Genomic DNA, 22,849 nt, shown 5'->3' with positions numbered 1-22,849 from the left:
CACGTACACAACATGAGGCTCTGACAATGACTGAAATTATCTGGAGAGTGTATATACTTAATGTGAAACAATAGGACATTCAGTTCTTTATCAAGAAATGTTTACATATTGATACCTAATCTTATTTTTGGAAATGATTGGGCTTTAATTGCACTTAAGAAAAAAAAGACGTGATTATTTATCAAATAACAGATATTAACAACAAATTTTATACCTGGAGAAACAACCCTATCACCCAATGGCCAGTGTGTTCACTTTGGCCAGAATAACTTCAGTTAGTTACTTCTTGGAGCCATCTACAAGTCTCTGGAAAGTTTGGCTCCCTCGTAACTCTTACCTGTCATGTCTGAGGGGTTTCTTGTTGAACTTCCTGTTTCATGTCCCCCTACAAAATGTCACAAAGCTAAATATCTGGACTAAAGGGAAAATAACCTTGATATAAACTGTAAACTGTAGAAAGAACCTGCAGCAGGAGACTTCTCAGGGTCTACATTCAGGGCCAGGTGTGCTGGACTTCCATACCTGGGCGTATGTGTGCACAGTTGTTACAGATATCCTCTACTTGCAGATGATTTTCTGAACCGTGGGAAGGCTAATTTCAAAGTATTGTGAGGCGTCTTTCTTTTCTGGAGAACTCTGAGACCTCTTTTAAGCTCACCATGGTGGTTACTCTCACTTCAACAGTCAGAAGGCCCCAAACTAAATGTCTGAGGTTTAAACGGCCCTACTCATGTGCACAGGTTGTTTTGTCATTGTGATTTTTTTAAACTTTTTCTTTTTCAGGGATCTCGCTGAGCGTGGTGCCAATGTACCTCGGAGAGATCGCCCCCAAGAACCTCCGCGGGTTTCTGGGCCTTGTTCCCAGTATCCACATCTGTCTTGGAGTATTCATTGCTCAGGTCCTAGGGCTTTCTGAACTACTAGGAAAGGTACCAAATTTTTTGTTCTGTGGCTGAGTTGACTTTTTTTTTTTTGTCTTATTCTCATCATCTTCTCATCATCCATCAGACTACCAGTTGTGAGGTTTTACAATATAGAGCCTGGTTGAACTGGATAGCCGGCATCTTAATTAATTAAATACGTTTCTCAGGTTCTCATTGTCTGTTGTTAAAGGTTGTTTGATGGTTTGTTGTTTGATCAGTAAATTGTGACATAACAGCAAATAATAACATAAATGTGTAATCGGTTTTCCTGAAACCTGAGTTCCAGAAATGCAGGAAATGTGGACATTAATGAAGGCAGAAAAACAAAACAAGGCTCTCCAGCTAATCCATTCACAACACGGAAAGAGAAATGCATGTGTGGTTCTGTAATCACAGATCTCTAACAGATCTGTTTTAAGTTGCTCTGTTAATCATGTAAACACAGTGATCCACAGTAAGATAACATTCACATGAAATGTATGCCAGATATCGGGAATTTCTCCTCACATGACCAGAGAAAATGTCAAGCTTAATTTCAAGCTTTTCATTCTGAACACCAATGTGATTGGTTATGGGCCAGCTGCATGGAAAATCGTGGATATCTTTAAAAAAAAAAAAATTATTCCCAATAGGAGAAGGTTTGACACTATACCACCTTTATTTATAAAGCACTTTATAATAACCAAGGTCAACAAAGTGTTGTACACATACAACTGATATTTACATTCAAATTAAAATAGATAGGCAAGTAAAACACAGACAAGCAAAAATAAACAAATAAGATAGTTAAAACTTGTTAAAAATGTTTTTTTTTTAAATAAATAAATATAGAGTCAACCTCTCAGGATGTTTTAGGAGTCTTAAACTTTGAAAGAGAGGAGCCTTTCATGTTTTTTTTTTATTCCATATTTACAGGATATAATTCTTATATACAGAAAAGTTAGAAGAGGCTCAACATTTTTGTTCTGCTTGTTTCTACACGCAGGAAGAACACTGGCCGCTGCTCCTCTCCCTCGTGTTGTTTCCTACTTTGGTCCAGCTGATGCTGTTGCCATGGTTCCCAGAGAGTCCACGGTACCTGCTGATCGAGAAGGGAAACGTCCATGCCACCGTAACAGGTAAGAGAGACTGCTCATTTCTTGTATTTCCGTCTTGTGTGCCGTAAAACTTAAAACCCATTCCCAGTTGGAAATCTCTCTCTGTTCTCTAGCCCTCAAGTGTTTCCGTAAGAAAGGAAATATCCAGGCCGAGGTTGAGGAGATGCAGGAGGAGCAAAGGTCGCTCTCCTCCATCAAGACCCTCTCTGTGCGGCGTCTGCTCATGGACCGCTCCGTCCGGTGGCAGGTCGTTACCATTGTGGTGGTCAACATCGGCATGCAGCTGTCTGGGATTGATGCGGTGAGTGGGAACAGAGCAGCAACTTCTCTTTTTCGTTTCGGATTTACATCGCTGTGCTCTTAATGCGAAAGCGAGAGCTCACATTGCTGCGGATCCCAGCTGGGCTCCTTCTTTCTGTCCATACATCACAGAGTCACACAGTGCTGCGCCCGCTGAATAACTGAGCTAAGGGCGACATGATCACGCCTCATTATCTCCCTCGGTGTAACCTCACCTAACAAGGTCCGCCCATCTGAACATAAAGTGGAGCACATCTTTGAGCTTATTGCTACGAGTGGATGGCAGCTCCGGGCAGGCTGGCTCATGGTGGCATCATCTCCCTACAAGGGAGGGGGCTTCCCGCTGGGTCGCTCGGTCCCAGCTGTTCTACACAGGAACTCTGCAAGGCTTCACACATGCAGATTAAGCTATGAGCCCAAGAATGAAATCAACAAAAGAAGTTAAATTATGCGTTTCAGTTAACGATTTATCATCTTCTATTGTCTCCCGGTCTTTAAGTTAGGACTAAACGTATTAACTTTGCACATCTCACTAATTCTGCTGAACCAGATCAGGAATAAAGTTCTCCCTGAGGTTGCAGAGCGGTATTTTGTGTCATTTTTTTTTTCTTCATAGTAGGTACACCTGGTCTGGCGTTTTGCTAGCTGTGACATCATCCAGGGAAGACAGATCACCCGCTATTACTATATACATAGAAAGGATTCCTGGATCAATGTCTGCTTCTGTGCTTGTTTGTGTCTCTGCTCTGTCTTCTGTAACCCCCAGTCAGTCGAGGCAGATGACCGTTCACACTGAGCCTGGTTCTGCTGGAGGTTTTCCTTCCTGTTAAAGGGGAGTTTTCCTCTCCACTGTCGCTTCATGCATGCTGAGTATGAGGGATTGCTGCAAAGCCATGGACAATGCAGACGACTCTCCCTGTGGCTCTACGCTCTTTCAGGAGGAGTGAATGCTGCTTGTCAAGACTCGATGCAATCTACTGGGTTTCCTTAGATAGGAAACTTTTTGACCAATCTGTATAATCTGATTGAATTAGTCTTTGGAAAGTGCCTTGAGATGATATGTTTCATGAATTGGCGCTATATAAATAAAATTGAGTTAAATTAGAGTAAAGGGGCTGGATACAAATGCATGTCATACCTTTTCTCTCTTCACCATCTGTCCCATTAAAATCCCAATAACACAAATTAAATGTTGTAGGTTCAACATGAAACTATGTGGAAAAACTTAATTAGACCCATGGAGCAGTAGAATATGGCATTAATCAGAATAAATGTGAAAGGCTCGTTGTAGTTGTTCATTGCGTCACCAGGTCTAATTCACTGTGATGACATGCTCAATGCAAATGAGGGCATTGGGAGCCACAGTGTTTCTCTATACAGTTCTGTACCAGTGGAAACAAATGTATTATGTTGTTTTTTCCCTACAACAAGGTGGTTTAAACAACTGGCACACAAAATAAACTTTCTTTAGTATACCTCTGAACGGTGTGGATAACAGAAGTACACTTTACTTTCAGGTTGAGTCAAACTTTTGTTATTTTAAAATGGAGTATTCTGTTGGATGAATACAGTCTGATCTTTTAAGCGCGGCTGTATCGAGACCAAGCGCAAGAACTGATTTGAGTATTATCCTGTGACACGTTTTCTCTCGGTCCTGTTTAACATGGCTGGGAAATGAATTTGCAAAACAAGCTCAAACTTATTTAAAAACAAACGTGTTTTATAGTATAACAGTAAAGACAAAAAAAAAAGACAGATTGGCATTCGATTAAAGCCACAACAACAACGGTGCTGTTCTACCGGGTCGGTCCCGTTCTCCCCTGATAACAAAGATCAATTATTGAGACTACTTAATAACATTAAATAAAATAAGTGACTATTTATTGGATGGAGAATCCCCTTGCGTTATAATTCCTAACAAGCAATCCTCCCTCTGGACTTTAGAGTATCAGAAGTTTACTGTCAGACCTTGTTGCGTTTAGAGTGTTTAGGACGACAAAGGCTGCCAGTCCGATGCCCTTGATTAAGTGCTCTTCACATAGTGTGACCACCTTTTATAAAAGCAGAAATGTTTTCATTTTAGTGGCCTGGATCATATGTCTAACATAAAGTATTGTCAAGATGGAAGGACATCAGCAGTGACCTTTAGGGGCATTTAGGAAACTGAACTTCCAGGAGTGGATGTCCCTGCTGATTGCCACCAAGATTGTGCAGATTTTCAGAGAAAATGCACAAAAAAGAGCCAAATTTCAGACTTTACAGGCCTAAGTTCAAAATAAGAGGCATCACCAGAGCAGCAGAGAATAAAAATCAAATGGCAGAACAGTTTTAAATTGAATGTGAATGAACTCCAACACTTCATCCGACACAAACCATTGTGTTGCGTTGTTTTACAATAAAATCTAAAAAGGATATATATGGGTTTAGCCCCTTTAAAGGGGACACATTTTCCTTTTAGTTCTTCCTTTTCACATTGACATCATTCATTTGTGGTCTACTGTATATAAAGTGGAACTGAACTGCTTTGGTCTGATTTACCCTCACATTCCCCCTTTTTACCACTGTTCTGAGGTGTGTCTGACAGTTTCTTTTTCAACTTGACACCGTCCCCCCTCCAGGTCGCAGAGTGTTCCCCTTCACCATGTTTGGCCATTTTTGTATTATGGGGGATGATGTAACGGATAACCAAACACATATCCACTTGTAGCTTCGGTATCCTTCAGCTTGGACTACAGAATTGCTCAGACAAATAAAAATGGCGGATTTATGAAGTTGGTTAAGCTGGACCTCCATGGCCTTGTTTAGCAGCTCCGCAGCAAATACTGTGAGGTAATTGTTCAAATAATTAAACTGAAAATAGAGCAAACAGAATGCCTTAAAAACATGACTCAAACAGAATAAAAAGAGAGCTACGCAGCACCTGGACAGACTACATATATTTCTGCACTCCCAGAGACTCCCAAGTGCACAAGAAAATGTTTTGCATGATATGTGCCCTTTAAATGTATGCTTTTTAGCCTCATGTTTAGCTGTAATTACATCTGCAAGTCTTTTGGAGTATTTCTTATCCAAACAACGAAATCCTTGTCTGTTCTTTGCTAACTAGGTCAGTCAGACTGATCGTTCCCCAGAATCTGATAAAGTCATAAAACAGAAACTACCCTTAAAGCTCAAAAAGGTGGTTCTAAAGGTTCTGAGCAATCTGGTGTACTTTATTTCTCCCACGCCTGTATTTACGATGATGTCAAAATGTAGAGGTTTTTTGCCATAATGCAGGCATCTTGATACAGAGCTGCTGGGCGTCTTTTAACAGGTACTCCAACAACAGAGCATATCACCCCTATTTTGGCCTCACTCTGTCGGCTCCACTGAGCTATATTATACACTGCAGTGCTAATCGCCCGCTGTTAGAACGAGTCGCTTTGAAGCCACCAGCCGCCATATTGGTACTCCCTATTTTCCCCCAGTAACTAGGGAATATGTGCGCTACAGCATCGAGTAACGAGGATTTTCTCATGTAAGGGGGGGGGCATAAAACTTATAAAATGTCAAATGCCATATATTTTTATGTTATGTACTAAACTATCAAGTACTGAGAAAGTCATGTGAAATATTAGTCAAATATTTAGCATTTTAATTATTTAAATATAACATTTATAAATATATAAATAACTATATTATATATATATATATATATATATATATATATATATATATATATATATATATATATTTTTTTTTTTTTTTTTATATGAATAACATGTAAAATATTTCAGCACCTAATTTCCTAGTAGTTGATACTGTTAGTACATCCACTGAAAACTGCTTGTTGTTGCAACCAAATCCTATGGGATTCTGTGAGAGTAGGGAGTAGCAAGATGGCGGCCAGTGACTTCAGTTTTTCGGCAAAACCAGCACTCCAGTGTATAATATAGCTCAGTGGTCGGCTCCCAGTACATTTCAGAGTTCACTTTAAAATTCTTTTTGTTTTTAGGTGTTTGAATGACCTTGCCATACCTCCCTTACCTTTTTCTTCCCTACTCGCCCTCTCGGCCCCTTGGGTCATTTGAACTGCTTCTCCTGGAGGTGCCGAGGTCTAAGAGGAAGCTCAGAGGGGACAGGGCCTTTTCTGTTGTGGAATAACCTGCCCCTGCACATAAAAGAGGCTCCTTCACTGCCCACCTTTAAAACTCGCCTTAAACCCCACTATTATTCTTTAGCTTTTACCACTAGCGAGACATAGTTTTTTCTTTGAAATGTGTTTTGTTTCTTCTAAGTGTTTTAATGCATAATTTTTTTTTTTAGTTTTTTAATGGACATATTTTAGCTTGTAGCGATGTACAGCACTTTGTTTTAAGCGCTTTATAAATAAAAATATGGTATGACGGTGAGAGCCGGGTAAAAACTCAGACTTTATGCTTGTTATGCTGTACAAACAGCTTTGTTCCCATTTAAAAAAAGAGCCTTTTTTTTAAAATAAACATGAGGAAATTTCTGTTTTATGCAGGCCCTCTGTTTTCTTACACCCGTAATGCATTTTTCAAAGTTGTAAAGTTGATGAAACGCAACATGTTCGGTTACTATATCAACAAGACAGGGTTGAACTGCGCCGATCACATTTCTGTTCTCCCCTCATCAATGATGGATGCTGCACCGGTAAAGTGTGATTGATGAGAACGCACAAATTAATTTCAAGGGGAGCACTTGTCAGCAATCCACGCTCATCAAACGCAGTCTCTCAAATGCATAAGTGATGGTTGGACTAATGAAAATGATCAGTATAATGAATCATGCGAAAGCACAAAATAAAAAGACGGGGGTTTTGGCTCCTTAGAAAACGAGATAATCTAATTCTCAGTTTGTAATCCATCAGATTCATCCTGATAAACTTCATCTCTCTTTCTGAATTTCAGATCTGGTTCTACACAAATGAAATCTTCAGGAATGCAGGAATTCCAGAACCTCACATTCAGTATACAACAGTGGGAACGGGAGCCATAGAGGTCATTGCTGGGATGCTGGGGGTGAGCAGACGCATTAATGTGACGTTAATCAGTCTGTAATTGGTTTTGTTTCACAGCATAACATTTTGACATGATAAGACTGAAACATGAAGTGATCTCTGGTAACATAATTAGTTAGACTGAAGTGTTAATTGGGAAATTATAAAAAAAAATGGCTGGTTAATTATCACACATCACATTGTACACAGCATGATTAAACTAGATTTTTAAAAGTTTTTGCTTGATATAATCCATCAAAATCTTTTTAATCCAGTATACAGACATCATTAAACTCAACTAGTTTGTGGATTAAAATAAATTTCAAAGGGGGGTTATTTACAATAGGCATTAGTAAGGAGGCAGGGTACACCCTGGAGACGCACACAGTCATATCTAAGTGACCAGTTAACCTCACAGTACCCAGAGAGGACCCACGAATGCATAATGGAGAACATGCAGACGCCGTGCAGACAGACTCTAAACTGGGATTTGAACCCAGGACCTTCCTTCTTGCTCCAAGGCAACAGTGCTACCATGCAGTCCCTGCATGGTATTCCAGATCTGTAAAAAGTTACAGTTTTAAAAACGCTAACATTTTCCATAAAACGTTTCACCTATTTAAAGTCCTTTTGATGAGACACCAAAAAAAGTGTCAAAGTGACCAGAGTTTTCTCTGACTGTATGGAATAATGTAAAGCTGCCCTGCCCCCACCTGTTGCTGCACACTGCCAGTCAGCTGGCTGATAGAAGGACTTTCAATTTTGTTGCCTTTTGGGGGTGGGCATTCTGCTTATGTGCAAGCCAGTACTGGACCAAGACAACAACTTGCACACAGTCTGCCATAAAACGTGAGGAAAGTGGAGGATAAATGTAGAAAAGATCTAGCATGGCTATGATACGGGATCTAACAGACGCAGCAATGTTTGGTTTATCATCCACTGTACAAAAAGTTTAGGGAGAGAGGTTAACCTAGTGGTTAATGCAGGGCAGTGTCTCCTGGGAAGACTACAAGTTCCCTGCTTTAAATCTCACAAACTGGCACTCTGGGTACCTGAGCAAGACCCCCAGAATGCTTCCCATCGCCGCTCAGTGGCAGTCCACTGCTACCTAATGGGTGGGTTAGGTTCAATCGAATGTACACAGTTACAATGAAAAAAAAAGAAGATAATTACTATCTAATATACCTTTGAAATCACTTTTTGGTGCTAAAATATTATTGTATAGTCCCTCAAACATTGCTTTCTGTATTTTTTTTACATATTTGGCTGGAGAAGTTAAAACCAATTGAGTGGTGGTTTAATCCCTCTGTGCCTGAATGACTCATAGGTCCTTAACAGTTAGGAGTAGAAGTGGCACTCCTCCGAAAATGGCCTGGTACATGACAGAAAAGTTTTTCTTTGGACTTAGGCAGTGTTTCCTCTTATTTCTAATACCATATTTTGAAGAAAACTTTAAGTGTCGATCAAGCCAAGCTTAAAAATAGACTTCTCTTGAAAGCAAAACATAAAAATAGAAAGAGCAACTCAACACTTTTGCACAGCACGTGTGACACAGCGTGGACGTTGAAGTACAGACAACAAATCCTAAACATGTCAATGGTTTCTGCCTTTTAAATGTATCTGCTGTCGCCGGCCCTTTCACCACCTGTTCCTCTCACATCATCCAGTGCTTCACCATCGAGCGAGTGGGCAGAAGGCCTCTGATTATCGGTGGGTTCCTCTTCATGGGCCTCTGCTGCGCAGGAATCGCAGTGTCAGTCCTCCTCCAGGTACACCTACATTAACCCGTCTCCTAAAGCGTGTGTGCAGTTTACCAAGTCAGAAAATTAGAATCGCTGCGAGTCTCACGTAATATCTATAATTTGCCTCGTTTCTTGTCCTTGTTTGTGACTGTAAACAATAACGATACAAGCAAGAAAGTAATTATGTGTAATATTGAGTAAATGTCAGGCGGCACCACATGGTACGAATTGTGTTCCTTGTCTCTTATAATCAAAATGATTGAGTGCAATTAAATGGATAGTCATTAGAAAGTGTGCAAATTGTGTGGCTTTTGCAGGCGCAGTTTCCCTTCATGAGCTACATCAGTGTGGGCTGCGTTGTAGGGATCATCGCCGGCTTCTGCATCGGTCCAGGTAAAACAAAACTCCACCACGTCCTCCCCATTCCTGCCCCGCAGAGGAAAGAGAACACGCTCAGACCTTCAGCTGAACCCTCTCGGTCTGCAGAGGCAGCCCTCGTGTTTTAAGGTGACACTGCTCCCTGCTGGACGCTTGCGAAACAACGGGCACCGAAGTCGAGGCCCGGCTCCCACCTCCCCTCCCCTGCAAGAGCATGAAGAGATATTGTATTTCATTAGTCTTGTAAATTAGGAAATCCGCGCTGCCACACTGTAGCCATTTAGACGAGACGAGGGAAGAGAATTACGAGCCGTTAGTTTACAACCACGTCGAGCGGACCCGTGAGGATGATGAATCGGGCCGAATCTGGTGCACGTAACGTCATTCATCAACGGAGCAAAAATCTATACCACCGAACAAGAAGGAGGATCTCTTGTTCCCGCAATTAGACCTTTAATGGCTCATTGTTCGCGAGCTTCCCCGTGATGAATACCGTCTCCTCTTGGATGAAACCTTGGCTTCACAATGAGACGTTCCCGAACGCGGGAGCACATGTTGACAAATGATGGCCTGTAGTTATTCATCTGACGGTACTAAGCCTCTCTGGCTGCTGTTAGCAGCCACAGATAATGAGGACATCATTCTGGAAGATGATCATTAGAGCTTTTTGGCTGAAGCACAATCTAACAATGAAAAATGTTTAAAGCGAAGCAACCCTCTGATGTATCTTAGATACTGGTAGAAGAGTGCCGGCAAAGCTACTGTCTTTTTACAGTGATGCCTGCCTCCTATAGACAATCATCGCCGTCTTCCTCCCCGCCATTCCTCAGTCATAACAGACACGAAATGAAATACATGAAAGGAAACAAGTGTAACTTAATAGCACTTTGGCTATATCGCTATCTATTCATTTCGAATGAAGGCTATTGAATAGGCCAGAGTGGGAATATTGATAAACTACTTGATGAATGAAGATGCCGGTGTTAATTTCATAACAGCACTGGGTAATTAAATTTGATTTGTGTGATAACTGGATGCTTGGTTGGATCAAGCCTGTAAATTAAACCAAGGAGACACGGGCTGCTGCCATTCTGGCTTTTAAAGGTGACCTGTTATGCTACCTTTTGAAACATTTAGGATGGAAACTCGTTCATAAGATTTTTTGCGTAAAATCATTCTCAGATGATGAGATTTCAGCTCCCCACCTTTGTGTATTGTGAGCTCCTTTTAGAAAGCACTGTTTTTTATTTTATTGCAAAAACCTGTAGCTAGCAGCGCAATGTTAACACTCGCATTTTATATACAGATGCACAAGGGTACAGCTGTACATGTTTGACCCTGAGCCAAACCCAGAAGCGGATCAGCCCAAAAAGACCCCAAAATCGACTACTTCTCATCATAATAGCACAGGACAGTTCCTCGTCCTGCAAAGTTACTTTATTTTCCTGCTTTATTCTGGAATCCACTGCAATTCACTGAAATTCTTAAACTGTATGCAAATGAAATTTCAGTTCTGTACGCACTCTGTGCATACAAAATTACAAAGTTTGTCTAAGTCTAAGTCATTGGTGGTGACAAGCTCGTGCCCTGCTCTTTATTTCAGTTTTTTTAAAGGCGGACGCCACTCGGCCCTCCTTCAACAGCACAATCAGCAACAATAAAAGCTGTTGTTACGTGCAACATGCTAACTCACGCTACTACTCTACTCGCCTCCTGTCGTAACGCTCTACACACTAAAGCTTTTAGTGACTTGAGCTTTTTTTTAACCAACATTTCCAGAAAGCTCATCCACTATGCCTTTAAGTACATAAATGTCCTTTATGTGCAGATTTCCAACGATCAGTAGGAACAGAACTTTCCTTCAGTAAAACGTCTTTCGGTAAATCCTGCCGCGTACTGTCCGTAGTTTTCAAAAACGTCCTTCGTGAAGTCGTTCACACAAACCACAGTTTTCTATGGCAATGTGCCTGGGACATTGGTATCAACAATAAAATTGAAGCCCCACATCGTAGTTCTCTATGACTGGGAGGATGTGCACTGCTACATGGTGTTTATTGCTGCCAACAACAAAACACTATCCTCTCCTCTTCTAAAAATGTGCCCACGCCAATGGGGTACCGCGCGCGAGCTATTTTTAGAAACGTAACGTCACGATGATGTCACATCACGTGGTACGCAGTGGGGCAAACTCCGGAAACCCGCCGCTGTTTTGCTGTAAAAGAGACGTGCGTTAGCCTAGGTTTTACTCGGTAAACGACTGCTTTTTCCAAATCTAAGACCATGGTTTTTAAACATTGTTGCTATGGAACGTGCAACAGCGACTCGAGGTACGCTGATCGGCCGCATATGAAGGATGTTTTCTTCAAGACTGCCAAGGAGAAATGTGTGCGCTGGGTTCACCGGTACGGTCGCCCTACACAACAGTTCAACCCGGAAAAAGTTACCAAATTCAAGTACATATGTAGCAAGCATTTTGTCGGAGGAAAGGGCCCAACCGAAGAACATACTGACCCAATTCCAGCGACATCAAGTCAAGGTAAGAGTATTTTGGTGGCCGACATGTTAATAAAGTAGCGCCTGCTACCATGACAGCATATAGGCTATCATGGTAGCAGGCGCTAACATGATAGCCTGCTACCAGGATAGCTTACTCAAAAACATTTCAAATGAGACAAACATTAAACATATACCCATTCCTGGACGGTGATTGCAAACAACAACAAAAAAAAACGGCCGACGCTGCCATGATCGCCGCGCAGGAAAAAAACAAAACAAAGCTTACCGTTCATCAACTCGGCCAGTTTTCCAGTCTTTTTAAGCCCTCGAACCTCAACCCACGTGCGCGGTACCCCATTGTGACGTACTAATCAGGAGGATTTTGAAAAGGCTCATTTTCCACACACCAACAAAACATTTAGTTATTGCCTAAATTAAACAATGATAATGTTGTTTTTTGCTGTTTTGTGCACCTTGGACTGTTTCTAGAAGCAGTAGAGACCTAAACGTGCAAAACATGAATTTTTCACAATAAGTCCCCTTTAAAATACCACAACCATGTGTTCGTCTTGTCTTTACAGCTGGCGTGCCTTTCCTGATCACAGCAGAGCTCTTCAAACAGTCTCACCGACCGTCTGCCTATACCGTGGCAGGCTGCCTCAACTGGTTGTCCAACTTCACAATCGGCTTCGTCTTTCCCTTCCTAGAGGTCAGACACTGAATTCAAACTTTGGGTCCCAGGATGTCATAAAATCAGCGCTCTACTGGGCATTTTGGCTAGCTCCTCCTATAGAGGTGTCCAGTTCTGCTCAAACAATATCATAGTGTGTAATGTTTCTATTTTTCGGCCAAAGTTATCCTCCTAAGTCTGAGAACTTTGTATTTTTATTCTTCTGCAAAAGTAGGAATGCCCCTTTGACAGTTTTGATATTTTGTCATTTGAGAACCACAAACTTAAGTTATTTCATTTGCACTGTACACAGACAAACCTAAAGTAGCACATATTTGTGAACATTTGCTACAAACACAAAGCTGAAACGTGTGGCGAACAGCTGACTTCAGAAGTCATTTAAGTACCAGCTAGAGTTCCTATGTGTATAATTTAATCTCAGTATAAAACCAGTTTCTGGCCTTAGAGGGTTTTTTTTAAGGAAACATAACCTATAATACATAAAAGTCAATATTTGCAAAACTCAAGCTTGGATGATTTCACACTGCATCTTCCAATGCATCATCCAAAAGTGGAGAGAGTATAACTCATCTACAAACCTACCAAGATACATCGGTCCACCTAAACTGAGAGCATCGTGATCGTTAATAGGTCCATTCCTTGTGTTTAGTTCACGTGTTTCTGGTGTTGATTTCTCTGTGCCTTTTCATTCACTCTCTTATGTTAGTGTTAGACCTTTTTTCCTTTTGATTTGAAGATCTTTTTGTTGAGCAGTCCCCAGGCACAACATTAAATCTCACAAAAATCCTGCCAAGCTCATCAGAATTTGATTCTGTACCAATATTATAGATGGTAGAAATAAAGCAGAAAATGAAATAAATAGGAAGCATTGTGTGGATGAATGATATTACATGCTGCCTACGTAGGACAAGTCCCTATTTATGACATAGAGGCTTGAATGCCAAACATAACAATAGACACGAGGCCAGAATGAGTGTTTATCTTTACTATTTTAATGTATTGAGGTTTGAACAGAGAAAATGAGGACCTGCTGCTGCCATTGGTTGGAAGGAGAGAGTAAATAAATACATAGAAACTGTTATATAGACTCAGACTCCCAGGTATTACTAGGGGTGTAACAATACATCGGTTCACATCAATATATCGATTAAATGACTAACGACACAATTACATCAGTAAAAAATTTAAATATGGATCCATATCATCATTTTTAAGATACACCTTTATTTTAAAATTCAGGCATGAGACTATAGTGAACAGGTGAAATATTCTTTTTCAATTAGAAGAATGCTGTGTTTGATTTAAATGTTTGATATCTGTAAGAGCTTAGAAATTAAATGGTCAAATCATATTTTTATTTTTTATTTTTTTTGGGGGGGGGGTGAGTTGATATCAATGTAAATAGGAGTGTTAGATGGGCAGGTAATATCATGTCGTCACCTAAACAAATCGATATACCTTCATATTCTGCTAAAGTTGGTGATTTACACCCTTGGTACTTACTAGTTAATTAATCAAGCTCAAGCTGGAAAACAGGCATACATTTAAAACTTACAGCATGTCATCAGTGGTCCACTTTCCTACTTCTGCAGGTTCAGCCAGTGGATTTTCTATATCTTGAATAGACTATAATAAGTTGGTGTAGGCTGTTGCTCTATAGGCCTATCTGGTCTCTGTTTTATAACAATGAGCGCAAAATTAAACTCCTTTCCAGTGCAGGCTGGACTCCTTCAGGATTGCCCTTTGTCACAGATCCTGTTTGAGATGTTTATGGACCGGGTCCCAAGACGTACTTGTGGAGAGGAGAGAGAGTCAGCTTTGGGTTAGGGTCAGTTCAGTTCAAAAATCTTGGTGTCTTGCTCATGACTGATGGTAGGATAGAATGAAAGATGGACAAACGGATCAGGGGCCTTGTCTGCAGTGAGAAAGACATGGCAAACCTTTAGATTGATCAGTCCATGTCTGCAAGATCTTAGATAAACGTGACTGAAATGAGCTTTTCTGTAAGACAAAATAAAAGAACTGTTCCTCTGCATCGGTTTTGGGTATCTTCCACTGGGAAGAGACACTAGGAAAACTCACGTAAAGGACTGTAAATCTCATCTGGCCAAGGAACACTGTTAGATCCTGGAGAATTAGGTGGAAGGACGGACACATGCATACACTGCTGGTTGTCTGCAGAAGAGAGCAGTTTTTGACTTTGTGTTGATGTAAAATTCTACTTTTTATGGATCATAACCTTCCTGCTAGCTACTTGTAGCTCTGTTCATAATTAAATCTGTAAATCAGAAGAACCTAAGCCTTTTATTCATTTATTTGCCTAAATTGATAGTAAGAGCACGAAAATATGAAAAAATGGCAACGAGTGGTTAATCTGCTGTCCTTGAAGTTTTTTTTTTACCCATAAAACTTTCTAATTTTATTCAAATCAGCCACAAATTACCAATGTTCATTTAATACACAATTTATTTTGAAATCCTTTTAAAAAATTAAGCACAAATAGTTAAATGTTTTTAGAAAGATATCTAGTACAGACCCAAAAGCAATTGATGAGCACAGTGGAAAATAGTTTTAAAATACAATCATCTTTATAGGCTTTTTCCTCCATTTTCATGAAGCAGTAGTCTCTGATCTTTTGCTTGACAAGCAATTTTCCATGTTTTTAAAGTCAGCCTCCTTACGCATTTGGCTTATTTTGTACCGTCCCTTTTCAGGACGCTACAGGTCCCTACTGTTACCTGATCTTCTGTGCGATCTGCTGGGGAGTGGCTGTGTACACCATACTCATCATTCCCGAGACCAAGAACAAAACCTTCCTGGAGATCAGCCAGATGTTTGCTACCAAAAACAGCATCCAGAAGGAAGAGCCGACTCCAAACAGCCATCTGAAACTGGCACTGATGAACGGCTATGGATCACTCGGGCTCCACGATGAAAAGTGAAATCCTGGAAAAAGAGGAGCACAAGCTATGGGATGAACCTGTGCAAAGATCGAACTGCGCCTTTGAGATTCACTGCTTTACTTGAACAAGGTTGATGGACATAAACGTGCACACAAAGTAAAATAAAACACGGGCTTCTTTGAAATGTTGTTTATTGTTACATGCGACAATTCCTCAGTTGGTGTCCATGATGTGGGGTAGAGCTTATACAGTCATGTGCTTCAGTTCAACCATTAGTCACATTTGGATCAATTTCCTGCAGTCTGAAGGCTCTTGTGTTGCAACTATGGGGACTTTGCGGCGTTCTCTCAGATGTTTTCTGTGTCAATTGGATTCTGTTGATCACACGATAGCTCTGTTGTTACAGTTAGTGTTGTTTGACCTTTTGTTAACCAAAGAGACTTGTTGTTTTTTACCAGTAGACAGGCAATAATGGTAAACCTTAAGTTTTTTTTAACCCAAAGGAAAGTAAAACTGCAGTGCCTTGAAAAGGTTTATATTTCCCTCCAACTTTTTCACGTTTTTCCGGGTTATAAATACAATTTTTAATTGCCATTTTCTGTGCCAGACCAACATAAAGTAGTTCACCGTTGATAGGTGGAAGGGAAATAATACATAATCAAATCTATGTACCAATAAAAACGTGAAAGGCGGACTGTGCATTTATATTTTATCCCCTGAGTCAATACTACAAAACCAACTTTTGCTTTTTATTTCTTCAAGTCTGTTTGTGTAAATGTCTACCAGGTTTGCACATCTAGAAACTGAACTGTTTGCCTATGCATCTTTGACAAAATGGCTAAAGCTCAGTCAAACTGGATGGAGAACGTCTGAGAAAAGAAATATTCCAATCTTGCCACAGATTCTCATTTGACTTATTTGAAAGATTATACCACATGATAAAGCTTTGATCTAAGTCGCAGCATCACATGTTTGGTGTCTTTGTCCTGCTGGATCCCAGTCTTCTTTCTTTTGCAGCCTCAAAACGTTTTGTTTTTTTTCCCCTCCAGGACAGCACCGTATTTAGCTCCATCAATCTTTCCATCAAGTCTGACCAGCTTCCCTCTCCCTGCAGCAGAAAAGCATTCCCTCAGCATGACGTTGCCACCACCATGTTTCATTATGGTGGAGATGGTGTGTTAATGGTGAAATTGTGTTTTGCATGCAGGTCAAAAAGCTCAGATTTAGTGTGATTTGACCAGACGCCTTCTTCCACATGTTTGCTGTGTACCCAACATGGCTTGTAGCAAAACTACAAATGGGACTTCGCAATGCTTTCTTTGAACAATAACTTCCTTCTTGCCACTTTTACTTTCAAGGCCAGATTTGTGGAGTGCAAGACTAATAGCCATTATGTCAACAGATTATTGTGCCACCTGAAAAATGGTGAAAAACATTGAGAAGGAATCATTTTCCTTCCGCTTTACTCTTCTGACCTACTTTGTGTTAAACCAAGGCTCAAAATCTCTATCACATGTATGAAATTTTGTGGCTGTAACCTGAGAAAATATGATAATGTTTTACAGAAATTAAGAATTTTTCAAGGCACTTTATTACTCTGACTAAAGTGTGGCTCAGTTAATATAAACATAAAGAAATCCAGGAAAATTATTTACTTTTGCTGCATTCTGTTTAAATCCACCTTACAGTTTATTTGAAGGTGACCTCATGTTTTTTACTGAAAAAGAAGTGGAGCTTGTTAAGTTATCCATTGTTTTCTTGTTAAAATGACATTTTAAAATACCACATTTGACCACTCTACCAGGTATCTTATTTGTTGTGTCTTTCCTCATTCATGCTGACCCACTAGGGGCGCTATAACGCTGATCCCAACTCAATCAACTCATATTTTGTCTCTTTTCAAAAAATTTAAAAAAAGCGCAACTATCTTAATTCAGCTGTGTCTGTCTGTGTACACGGTGGTCCTTAAGTTACACATTTCTCCATGCTTTAGATACTTAACAACAACAACAAATTGAAGTCTCGACAACACATTTTTGTGAATTAAGGCTCAGCTGTCAAGGTCATTTATTTATTTGGTTTTGTAGCCTTGCAACAGAGTGACGGCTAAAATATGCAGAACATCTTGCCTCAGTGATGAGGGTTAGAATGATATTTTGTGTTCATTTTAACCAAATATGTTGATGATAAAACCAAACTATGTTTACTAGTCCTGACTCGACAGTCGGTCGAGGCAGATGACCGTTTATACTGAGCCCGGTTCTGCCAGAGGTTTTCCTTCCCGTTAATGGGGAGTTTTTCTTCCCACTGTCGCTTCATGCTTGCTCAGTATGAGGGATTGCAGCAAAGCCATGTACAATGCAGACGACTCTCCCTGTGGCTCTACGCTTCCCCAGGAGTGAATGCTGCTTGTCGGGACTTTGATGCAATCAACTGGGTTCCCTTATATAGGACATTTTTGACCAATCTGTATAATCTGATTGAACTTGACTTTGTAAAGTGCCTCGAGATGACATGTTTCATGATTTGGCTCTATATAAATAAAATTGAATTGAATTGAATTGAATTTACTACTGCAAGAGGATCAGAAGTTTTCAAACAGCTGCAAATAATTCAGGAGAAAAACATTTACACAGCAGGATGCTGTCACCATCATAACTATGTCATAACTCCAAGTCAGAAGTTTCATTTGGGACAGCCCCTCAAGTTGGAATTGTTAGTTGGGAAGTCGGCGTAACTGGTTGGTACCCGACTTCGGTATTCATGATGGCTGCTGCTCCTGCAACATTGAGAAAACTTAATTCTTTGACTGTTTTTAGCAGTTCCCTCTTATTTATGTAAGATTTAGTCAGTTATACAAGTACTACTTTTCGCGCTTATAGGGCGATGTGTCATTGCTGTTTATACACAGAACACACCAGGTAGAACAGTGTTATTGTTCAACAGTAGCCATAGTGGCTAAATGAGCAATGAAGAAATGCCACCTCTTGTTTCGCGTTTCATGTTGAACAGTTCAGCACAGCTTAAAGAAAGACAAAGATTTTGCAATAAAATGAGTCTTTAAAACGCTTTCTGAGACGCAGGTTGGTTGTATTTTTACCGTTAATAATGTTTTTTTGTACGAGCGTCCATGTTTTTTCCTACGATTCAAAAAGAGGGAAACAGGAACGCAGAAGGGCAGAGATGACGTAGTCTGCGACTTATTAAGTTTGAGTTCCAAGGCAGATGGAGCGCTCCATAAATGTGCAGAAGAAACCAGCTGAGAGCAAGGAGGACCAGGGAGCGTGAAAACAGGGTGGAGAAAAGTGTGGCAAACCGAAAAGCTGGTCAGGAGAAATGAGGAACAGCGGAGACGAAATGAAGGGAGAGCAATCAGAGTAGCACAGAAACAAGCTCAGGAGAGTAACAGAAACAATATGAGATGTACAGCGGATGAATTAGTAACATAATGTACAGAAGTATGACATAAAAAGGCTGCAACTATGAAAACAAACAGGAAGAAAAATTAAATCCACTCACAGTCTAACCCTGCTTCAAACTTCCCAATAACTACATTACAGACTTGTTGTCAGTGTATAAACCCTCCAGACCACTGAGGTCTTCTGGCTCCAGCCTTCTCTGCATACCCAGAACCAGAACTAAACATATAGGAGCAGCATTTAGTTCCTATGCTCCACTTATCTGGAACAAACTTCCAGAAAACTGTAAAAGTGCGGAAAGCCTGAGTTCCTTTAAATCAAGATTAAAAACACATTTGTTCAGGACTGCATTCGACTGTTCTAGTTAAACAATTCTCACTAGTTAAACTTTGTTTCTACATTTTACTCCTACTTGCTTTTTTCTGTTTTATTTTCCTGTACTTTAATCATGTAAAGCACTTTGCATGGTCTCTGTACTGAATTGTGCTATACAAATAAATTTGCCTTGCCTTGCCTTAACTTTCTCCCTGGTCTTTCTGCTGTGCTCCTACGTCTTCATGACCCTGCCCCCACTCCCCCACTAATGTCCACTACACTACTAAACCTCTGAGGCCTTTATAGAATAGCTGGATTTATGCTATTACAGCTCCTGAAAACCTTTTTTGAGTGTGTTGACATCAGTCATCTTCTATTGTGCAGTTTGTATGAGCAGCAGCTTGTCTACAGCTGCGAGAAAGCGAATAAGCTCATCAGGTGGTGGGAGACATCACTGTTGGACAGTGTCTTCCAGCCCATGCATGAAGCTGTAGTAGAGCTGGAGAGCTTCTTCAGTGACAGACTGCGGCATCCCGGGTGCAAAAAGTAGCTTTATTGCAGATCCTTCCAACCAGCAGCCGTCAGACTTTATAACGTTAGACTTTCCTGACAATAAAGGATATTTTTATTCTGTTCTACTCCATACATTTTTATTAACCAGGTACTAGTCCCTGGACATTTCTTTTGGAAGAGGTTTATGTTTTCACCCGTGTTTTAACACCCTTTAAAAATAAACACAACAATCTGTGTCCCCATGGCATTTTTTGTGTCACTGACTCATCCATCCATCCTTTTGCTGTCGTCTTTAACGCCGTCCATAAATCTCCTCTTTGGACCTCCTCTAGGCCTCCTGCCTGGCAATTCCAGCCTCAGCATCCTTGTACCGATGTACTCACTATCACTTCTCTGTATATGTCCAAACCATCCGTCTGGCCTCTCTGGCTGTATCTCCAAAACATCTAACATGAGCGCTCCCTCTGATGTTCTCATTCCCAATGATATTCATCCTCGTCACTCCCAAGGAAAACCTCAACATCTTCATCTCTGCTACCTCCAGCTCTGCCTCCTGTCTCTTCTTCCGTGCCTCCAGCTCAAAACCAGACAACATTGCTGGTCTCCCCACCATCTTGTTCACTATTCCTTTCATTCTTGATTATTGTCTTTTATCACGCAACACACTTTTCTTCACCCATTTCAACCCGCTTGGGTGTGTGTCTTCACCTCTTTTCCACACTCACCGTTGCTCTGGACTGTTCAAGAAGAAGAAAAAAAAAGAAAAAAATCCTTCACCTTCTTTATCTCTGCTCCATGTACCCTCGTGGTTCCACTTGGATCCCTCTCATTTACACACACTCATTGTATTTATTTATTTTTTTCAAATTTAGAATAAAGAAATCTATCAACCTGTACATCACCACAGCAAACAACAAGGGACACAGGGCCGATCCATGATGCTGTCCCACTTGCACCTAAAACCCTTCTGTCACACCTACAGCACACCTCACCACTGTCTTACAGCTTTCATACATGTCCTGCGTCGCTCTCTAACATCTCATCAAACAGCGTACTGAAAAACTCTACTGCCGTCTCTCCTAGACTCGTCCATACTTCCACAGGAATATCACCAGGACCGACTGCCTTTCCACTCTTCATCCTTATCAGAGCCGTCTTTACCTCTTTGCTAATTCCCGATCCACAATGGTCTCCTCGTCTGCTCTTTATTCTTCCTCATTTTCCTCATTCATCAGCTCTTCAAAGTACTCCTTCCATCTTCCCATCACGCTTGTTGCACCTGTCAGTATAGTTCCGTCTCGAATCCTTAATCACCCTAACCTGCTGAACATCATTCCCATCGCTGTCTTTCTGCCTCGCCAGCCTGTATAAATCCTTCTCTCCATCCTTACTGTCCAACATGTCACACAAGTCACTATACCGCCCTTTGTTTGGCTTTAGCTTCCTCTACCCTCACTTTACGTTGCATCTCCCTGTACTCCTGGCATTTAAGAAGTTAAAATATGAAATAAATCCATGAATATTTATATTTTGCATGGTGAAGACATAAGAATTGTTCTTCTTAAATAATTTTGAAAACTTTAAAAGCCACGTACTATAGCTATACTACCCACTACAAACAACTTCATGTTCATCCATCACATATATTCTTAATAAAGTACAATGAAGTCTGTTACGTGAAGAAGTTCAAGGGGTGTGAATACCTTTGCTAGAAACCGACATATTTGAAAGAAGCAACAGAGGGAATATGTGCTGAAATCATAATTTTTTTTTAACAGATCTACAACAGGCAGTAGTTAGAGCATCCAACGGTAAAATAAGTGAAGGTCAGAGAGTCTGTTTCTTCTATGGCTTTTGTGACCGAGGGTCTTCCAGCTCATCTCCAATCTTGTTTCAACTGCAGGGCGTGCGACTGTGTGCTGAACAAGTTTCAGTGACAGGTGTTACCGCCATCATAATGGCTCCGGTGCTCCGCGAGGGTTGAGGCTATACGCCACAACATGTGACGTGCTTTAGCAAATTTAGGACTCATACCGCATGAGCGATGCGAAAGGCTTCTCCGCTCCCCTCTCATCTCTTCCCGCTGCCTCTAGGCTGGCTGATCCATCTGTCAGCCCCTGCAGAAGGGCCCTGCAACCCCCAGCTGAGGCAGAATGGATAAACGCTGTCACATCTCTCCGGGTCCTCACAAAAAAAAACAAAAAAAAAAACGAACGAGTCGAACTTTGGCGTGCGTGTGGATTTTTTTTTTGCAGCGAGGTCTTGTATGCTGCAGCGGTCTCAGCCCTTCCGATCGGACCACCTGTCTTATAAAAGAGGCGAGGCGGGCTCGTGATGGAGGGTCAACCTTTTGGAGCTGCTGCTGAAAGACAAATGGACGGCAGAGTCTCAGTCCCAGCAGAGGACCACTAGCAAGGGTTGCGAGTGGCCTGTTCATATGTAACATCACTCTGAAACAAAGGTCTCCTTGTCACAGAGACTACAGTATATTTCTGCGGATAATGCCACAGCAGCACACACACGCACGTACACAACTCGCTGTGCCTCGGGCTGGCAGAAGCTATAAATCAAACAAATAGCATCACACCCTGACGAAGGAAGCATTCCAACAGATAAAATGGTCTCCCACACAACAAAGCCACACTCACTGCGTAATTAATTGCAACAAATTACCTCTTCCTCTCCCTGTCGGCCCCCACCTCGCCTCTTTTACCACGCTGACAGGAGCGCCGCGCGCTCGCGAACCCCGTGTGTGCGGACGTGCGCTCGCGCCGAGCCCGCGCGCCACTAAGAGGGATGCTAAAGGTTCACCCCGCACACACAGACGGGGACATGCACACAAACTGCTCGGCCTGCACCCTTCATAAGTGCTTTAATGTGGCTTATTGCAGTGCGCGGTCCCCTTAGCCGTGGAAATATTCGCTTGACGGATGTGCTTTGTCGCAGGCGCTCCCCGGCGGAGGGCGGCTGTCAGGGAGGAGATGATAACATTAACAGGGAGGCAAGGCGATGACAAATGCCTGTTATCAGCGAACGAGGCCGGTGACAAATCGAACGGCAGCGGCCCAGG

At 41.3% G+C, this 22,849-nt stretch overlaps 1 protein-coding gene and 1 long non-coding RNA gene across 2 annotated transcripts in view; one reads left to right on the top strand and one right to left on the bottom strand.

Annotated features, from left to right (window-relative positions):
- slc2a15b (solute carrier family 2 member 15b) overlaps positions 1-17,324 on the top strand; it is a 22,481-nt gene extending 5,157 nt beyond the window's left edge. Inside the window, exons 5-12 of the mRNA XM_012852046.3 lie at positions 784-929; positions 1,909-2,041; positions 2,134-2,321; positions 7,234-7,344; positions 8,990-9,091; positions 9,382-9,457; positions 12,520-12,647; positions 15,344-17,324. Of these exons, the coding sequence (XP_012707500.2) occupies positions 784-929; positions 1,909-2,041; positions 2,134-2,321; positions 7,234-7,344; positions 8,990-9,091; positions 9,382-9,457; positions 12,520-12,647; positions 15,344-15,571 (1,112 nt within the window). The 3' untranslated portion in view covers positions 15,572-17,324. The remainder of the gene's footprint in view (positions 1-783; positions 930-1,908; positions 2,042-2,133; positions 2,322-7,233; positions 7,345-8,989; positions 9,092-9,381; positions 9,458-12,519; positions 12,648-15,343) is intronic.
- Positions 15,503-22,849, bottom strand: LOC118563176. The gene is made up of 3 exons (XR_004931072.1): positions 22,453-22,849; positions 21,814-22,138; positions 15,503-15,575 (listed from the first exon to the last, which is right to left on the bottom strand). It is a non-coding gene; the product is annotated as an uncharacterized LOC118563176 (long non-coding RNA).

The sequence above is a fragment of the Fundulus heteroclitus genome, chromosome 5, assembly GCF_011125445.2.
Source record: "Fundulus heteroclitus isolate FHET01 chromosome 5, MU-UCD_Fhet_4.1, whole genome shotgun sequence".
NCBI classification, from domain to species: domain Eukaryota; kingdom Metazoa; phylum Chordata; class Actinopteri; order Cyprinodontiformes; family Fundulidae; genus Fundulus; species Fundulus heteroclitus.
This window is presented reverse-complemented; position numbering and strand designations above follow the sequence as displayed.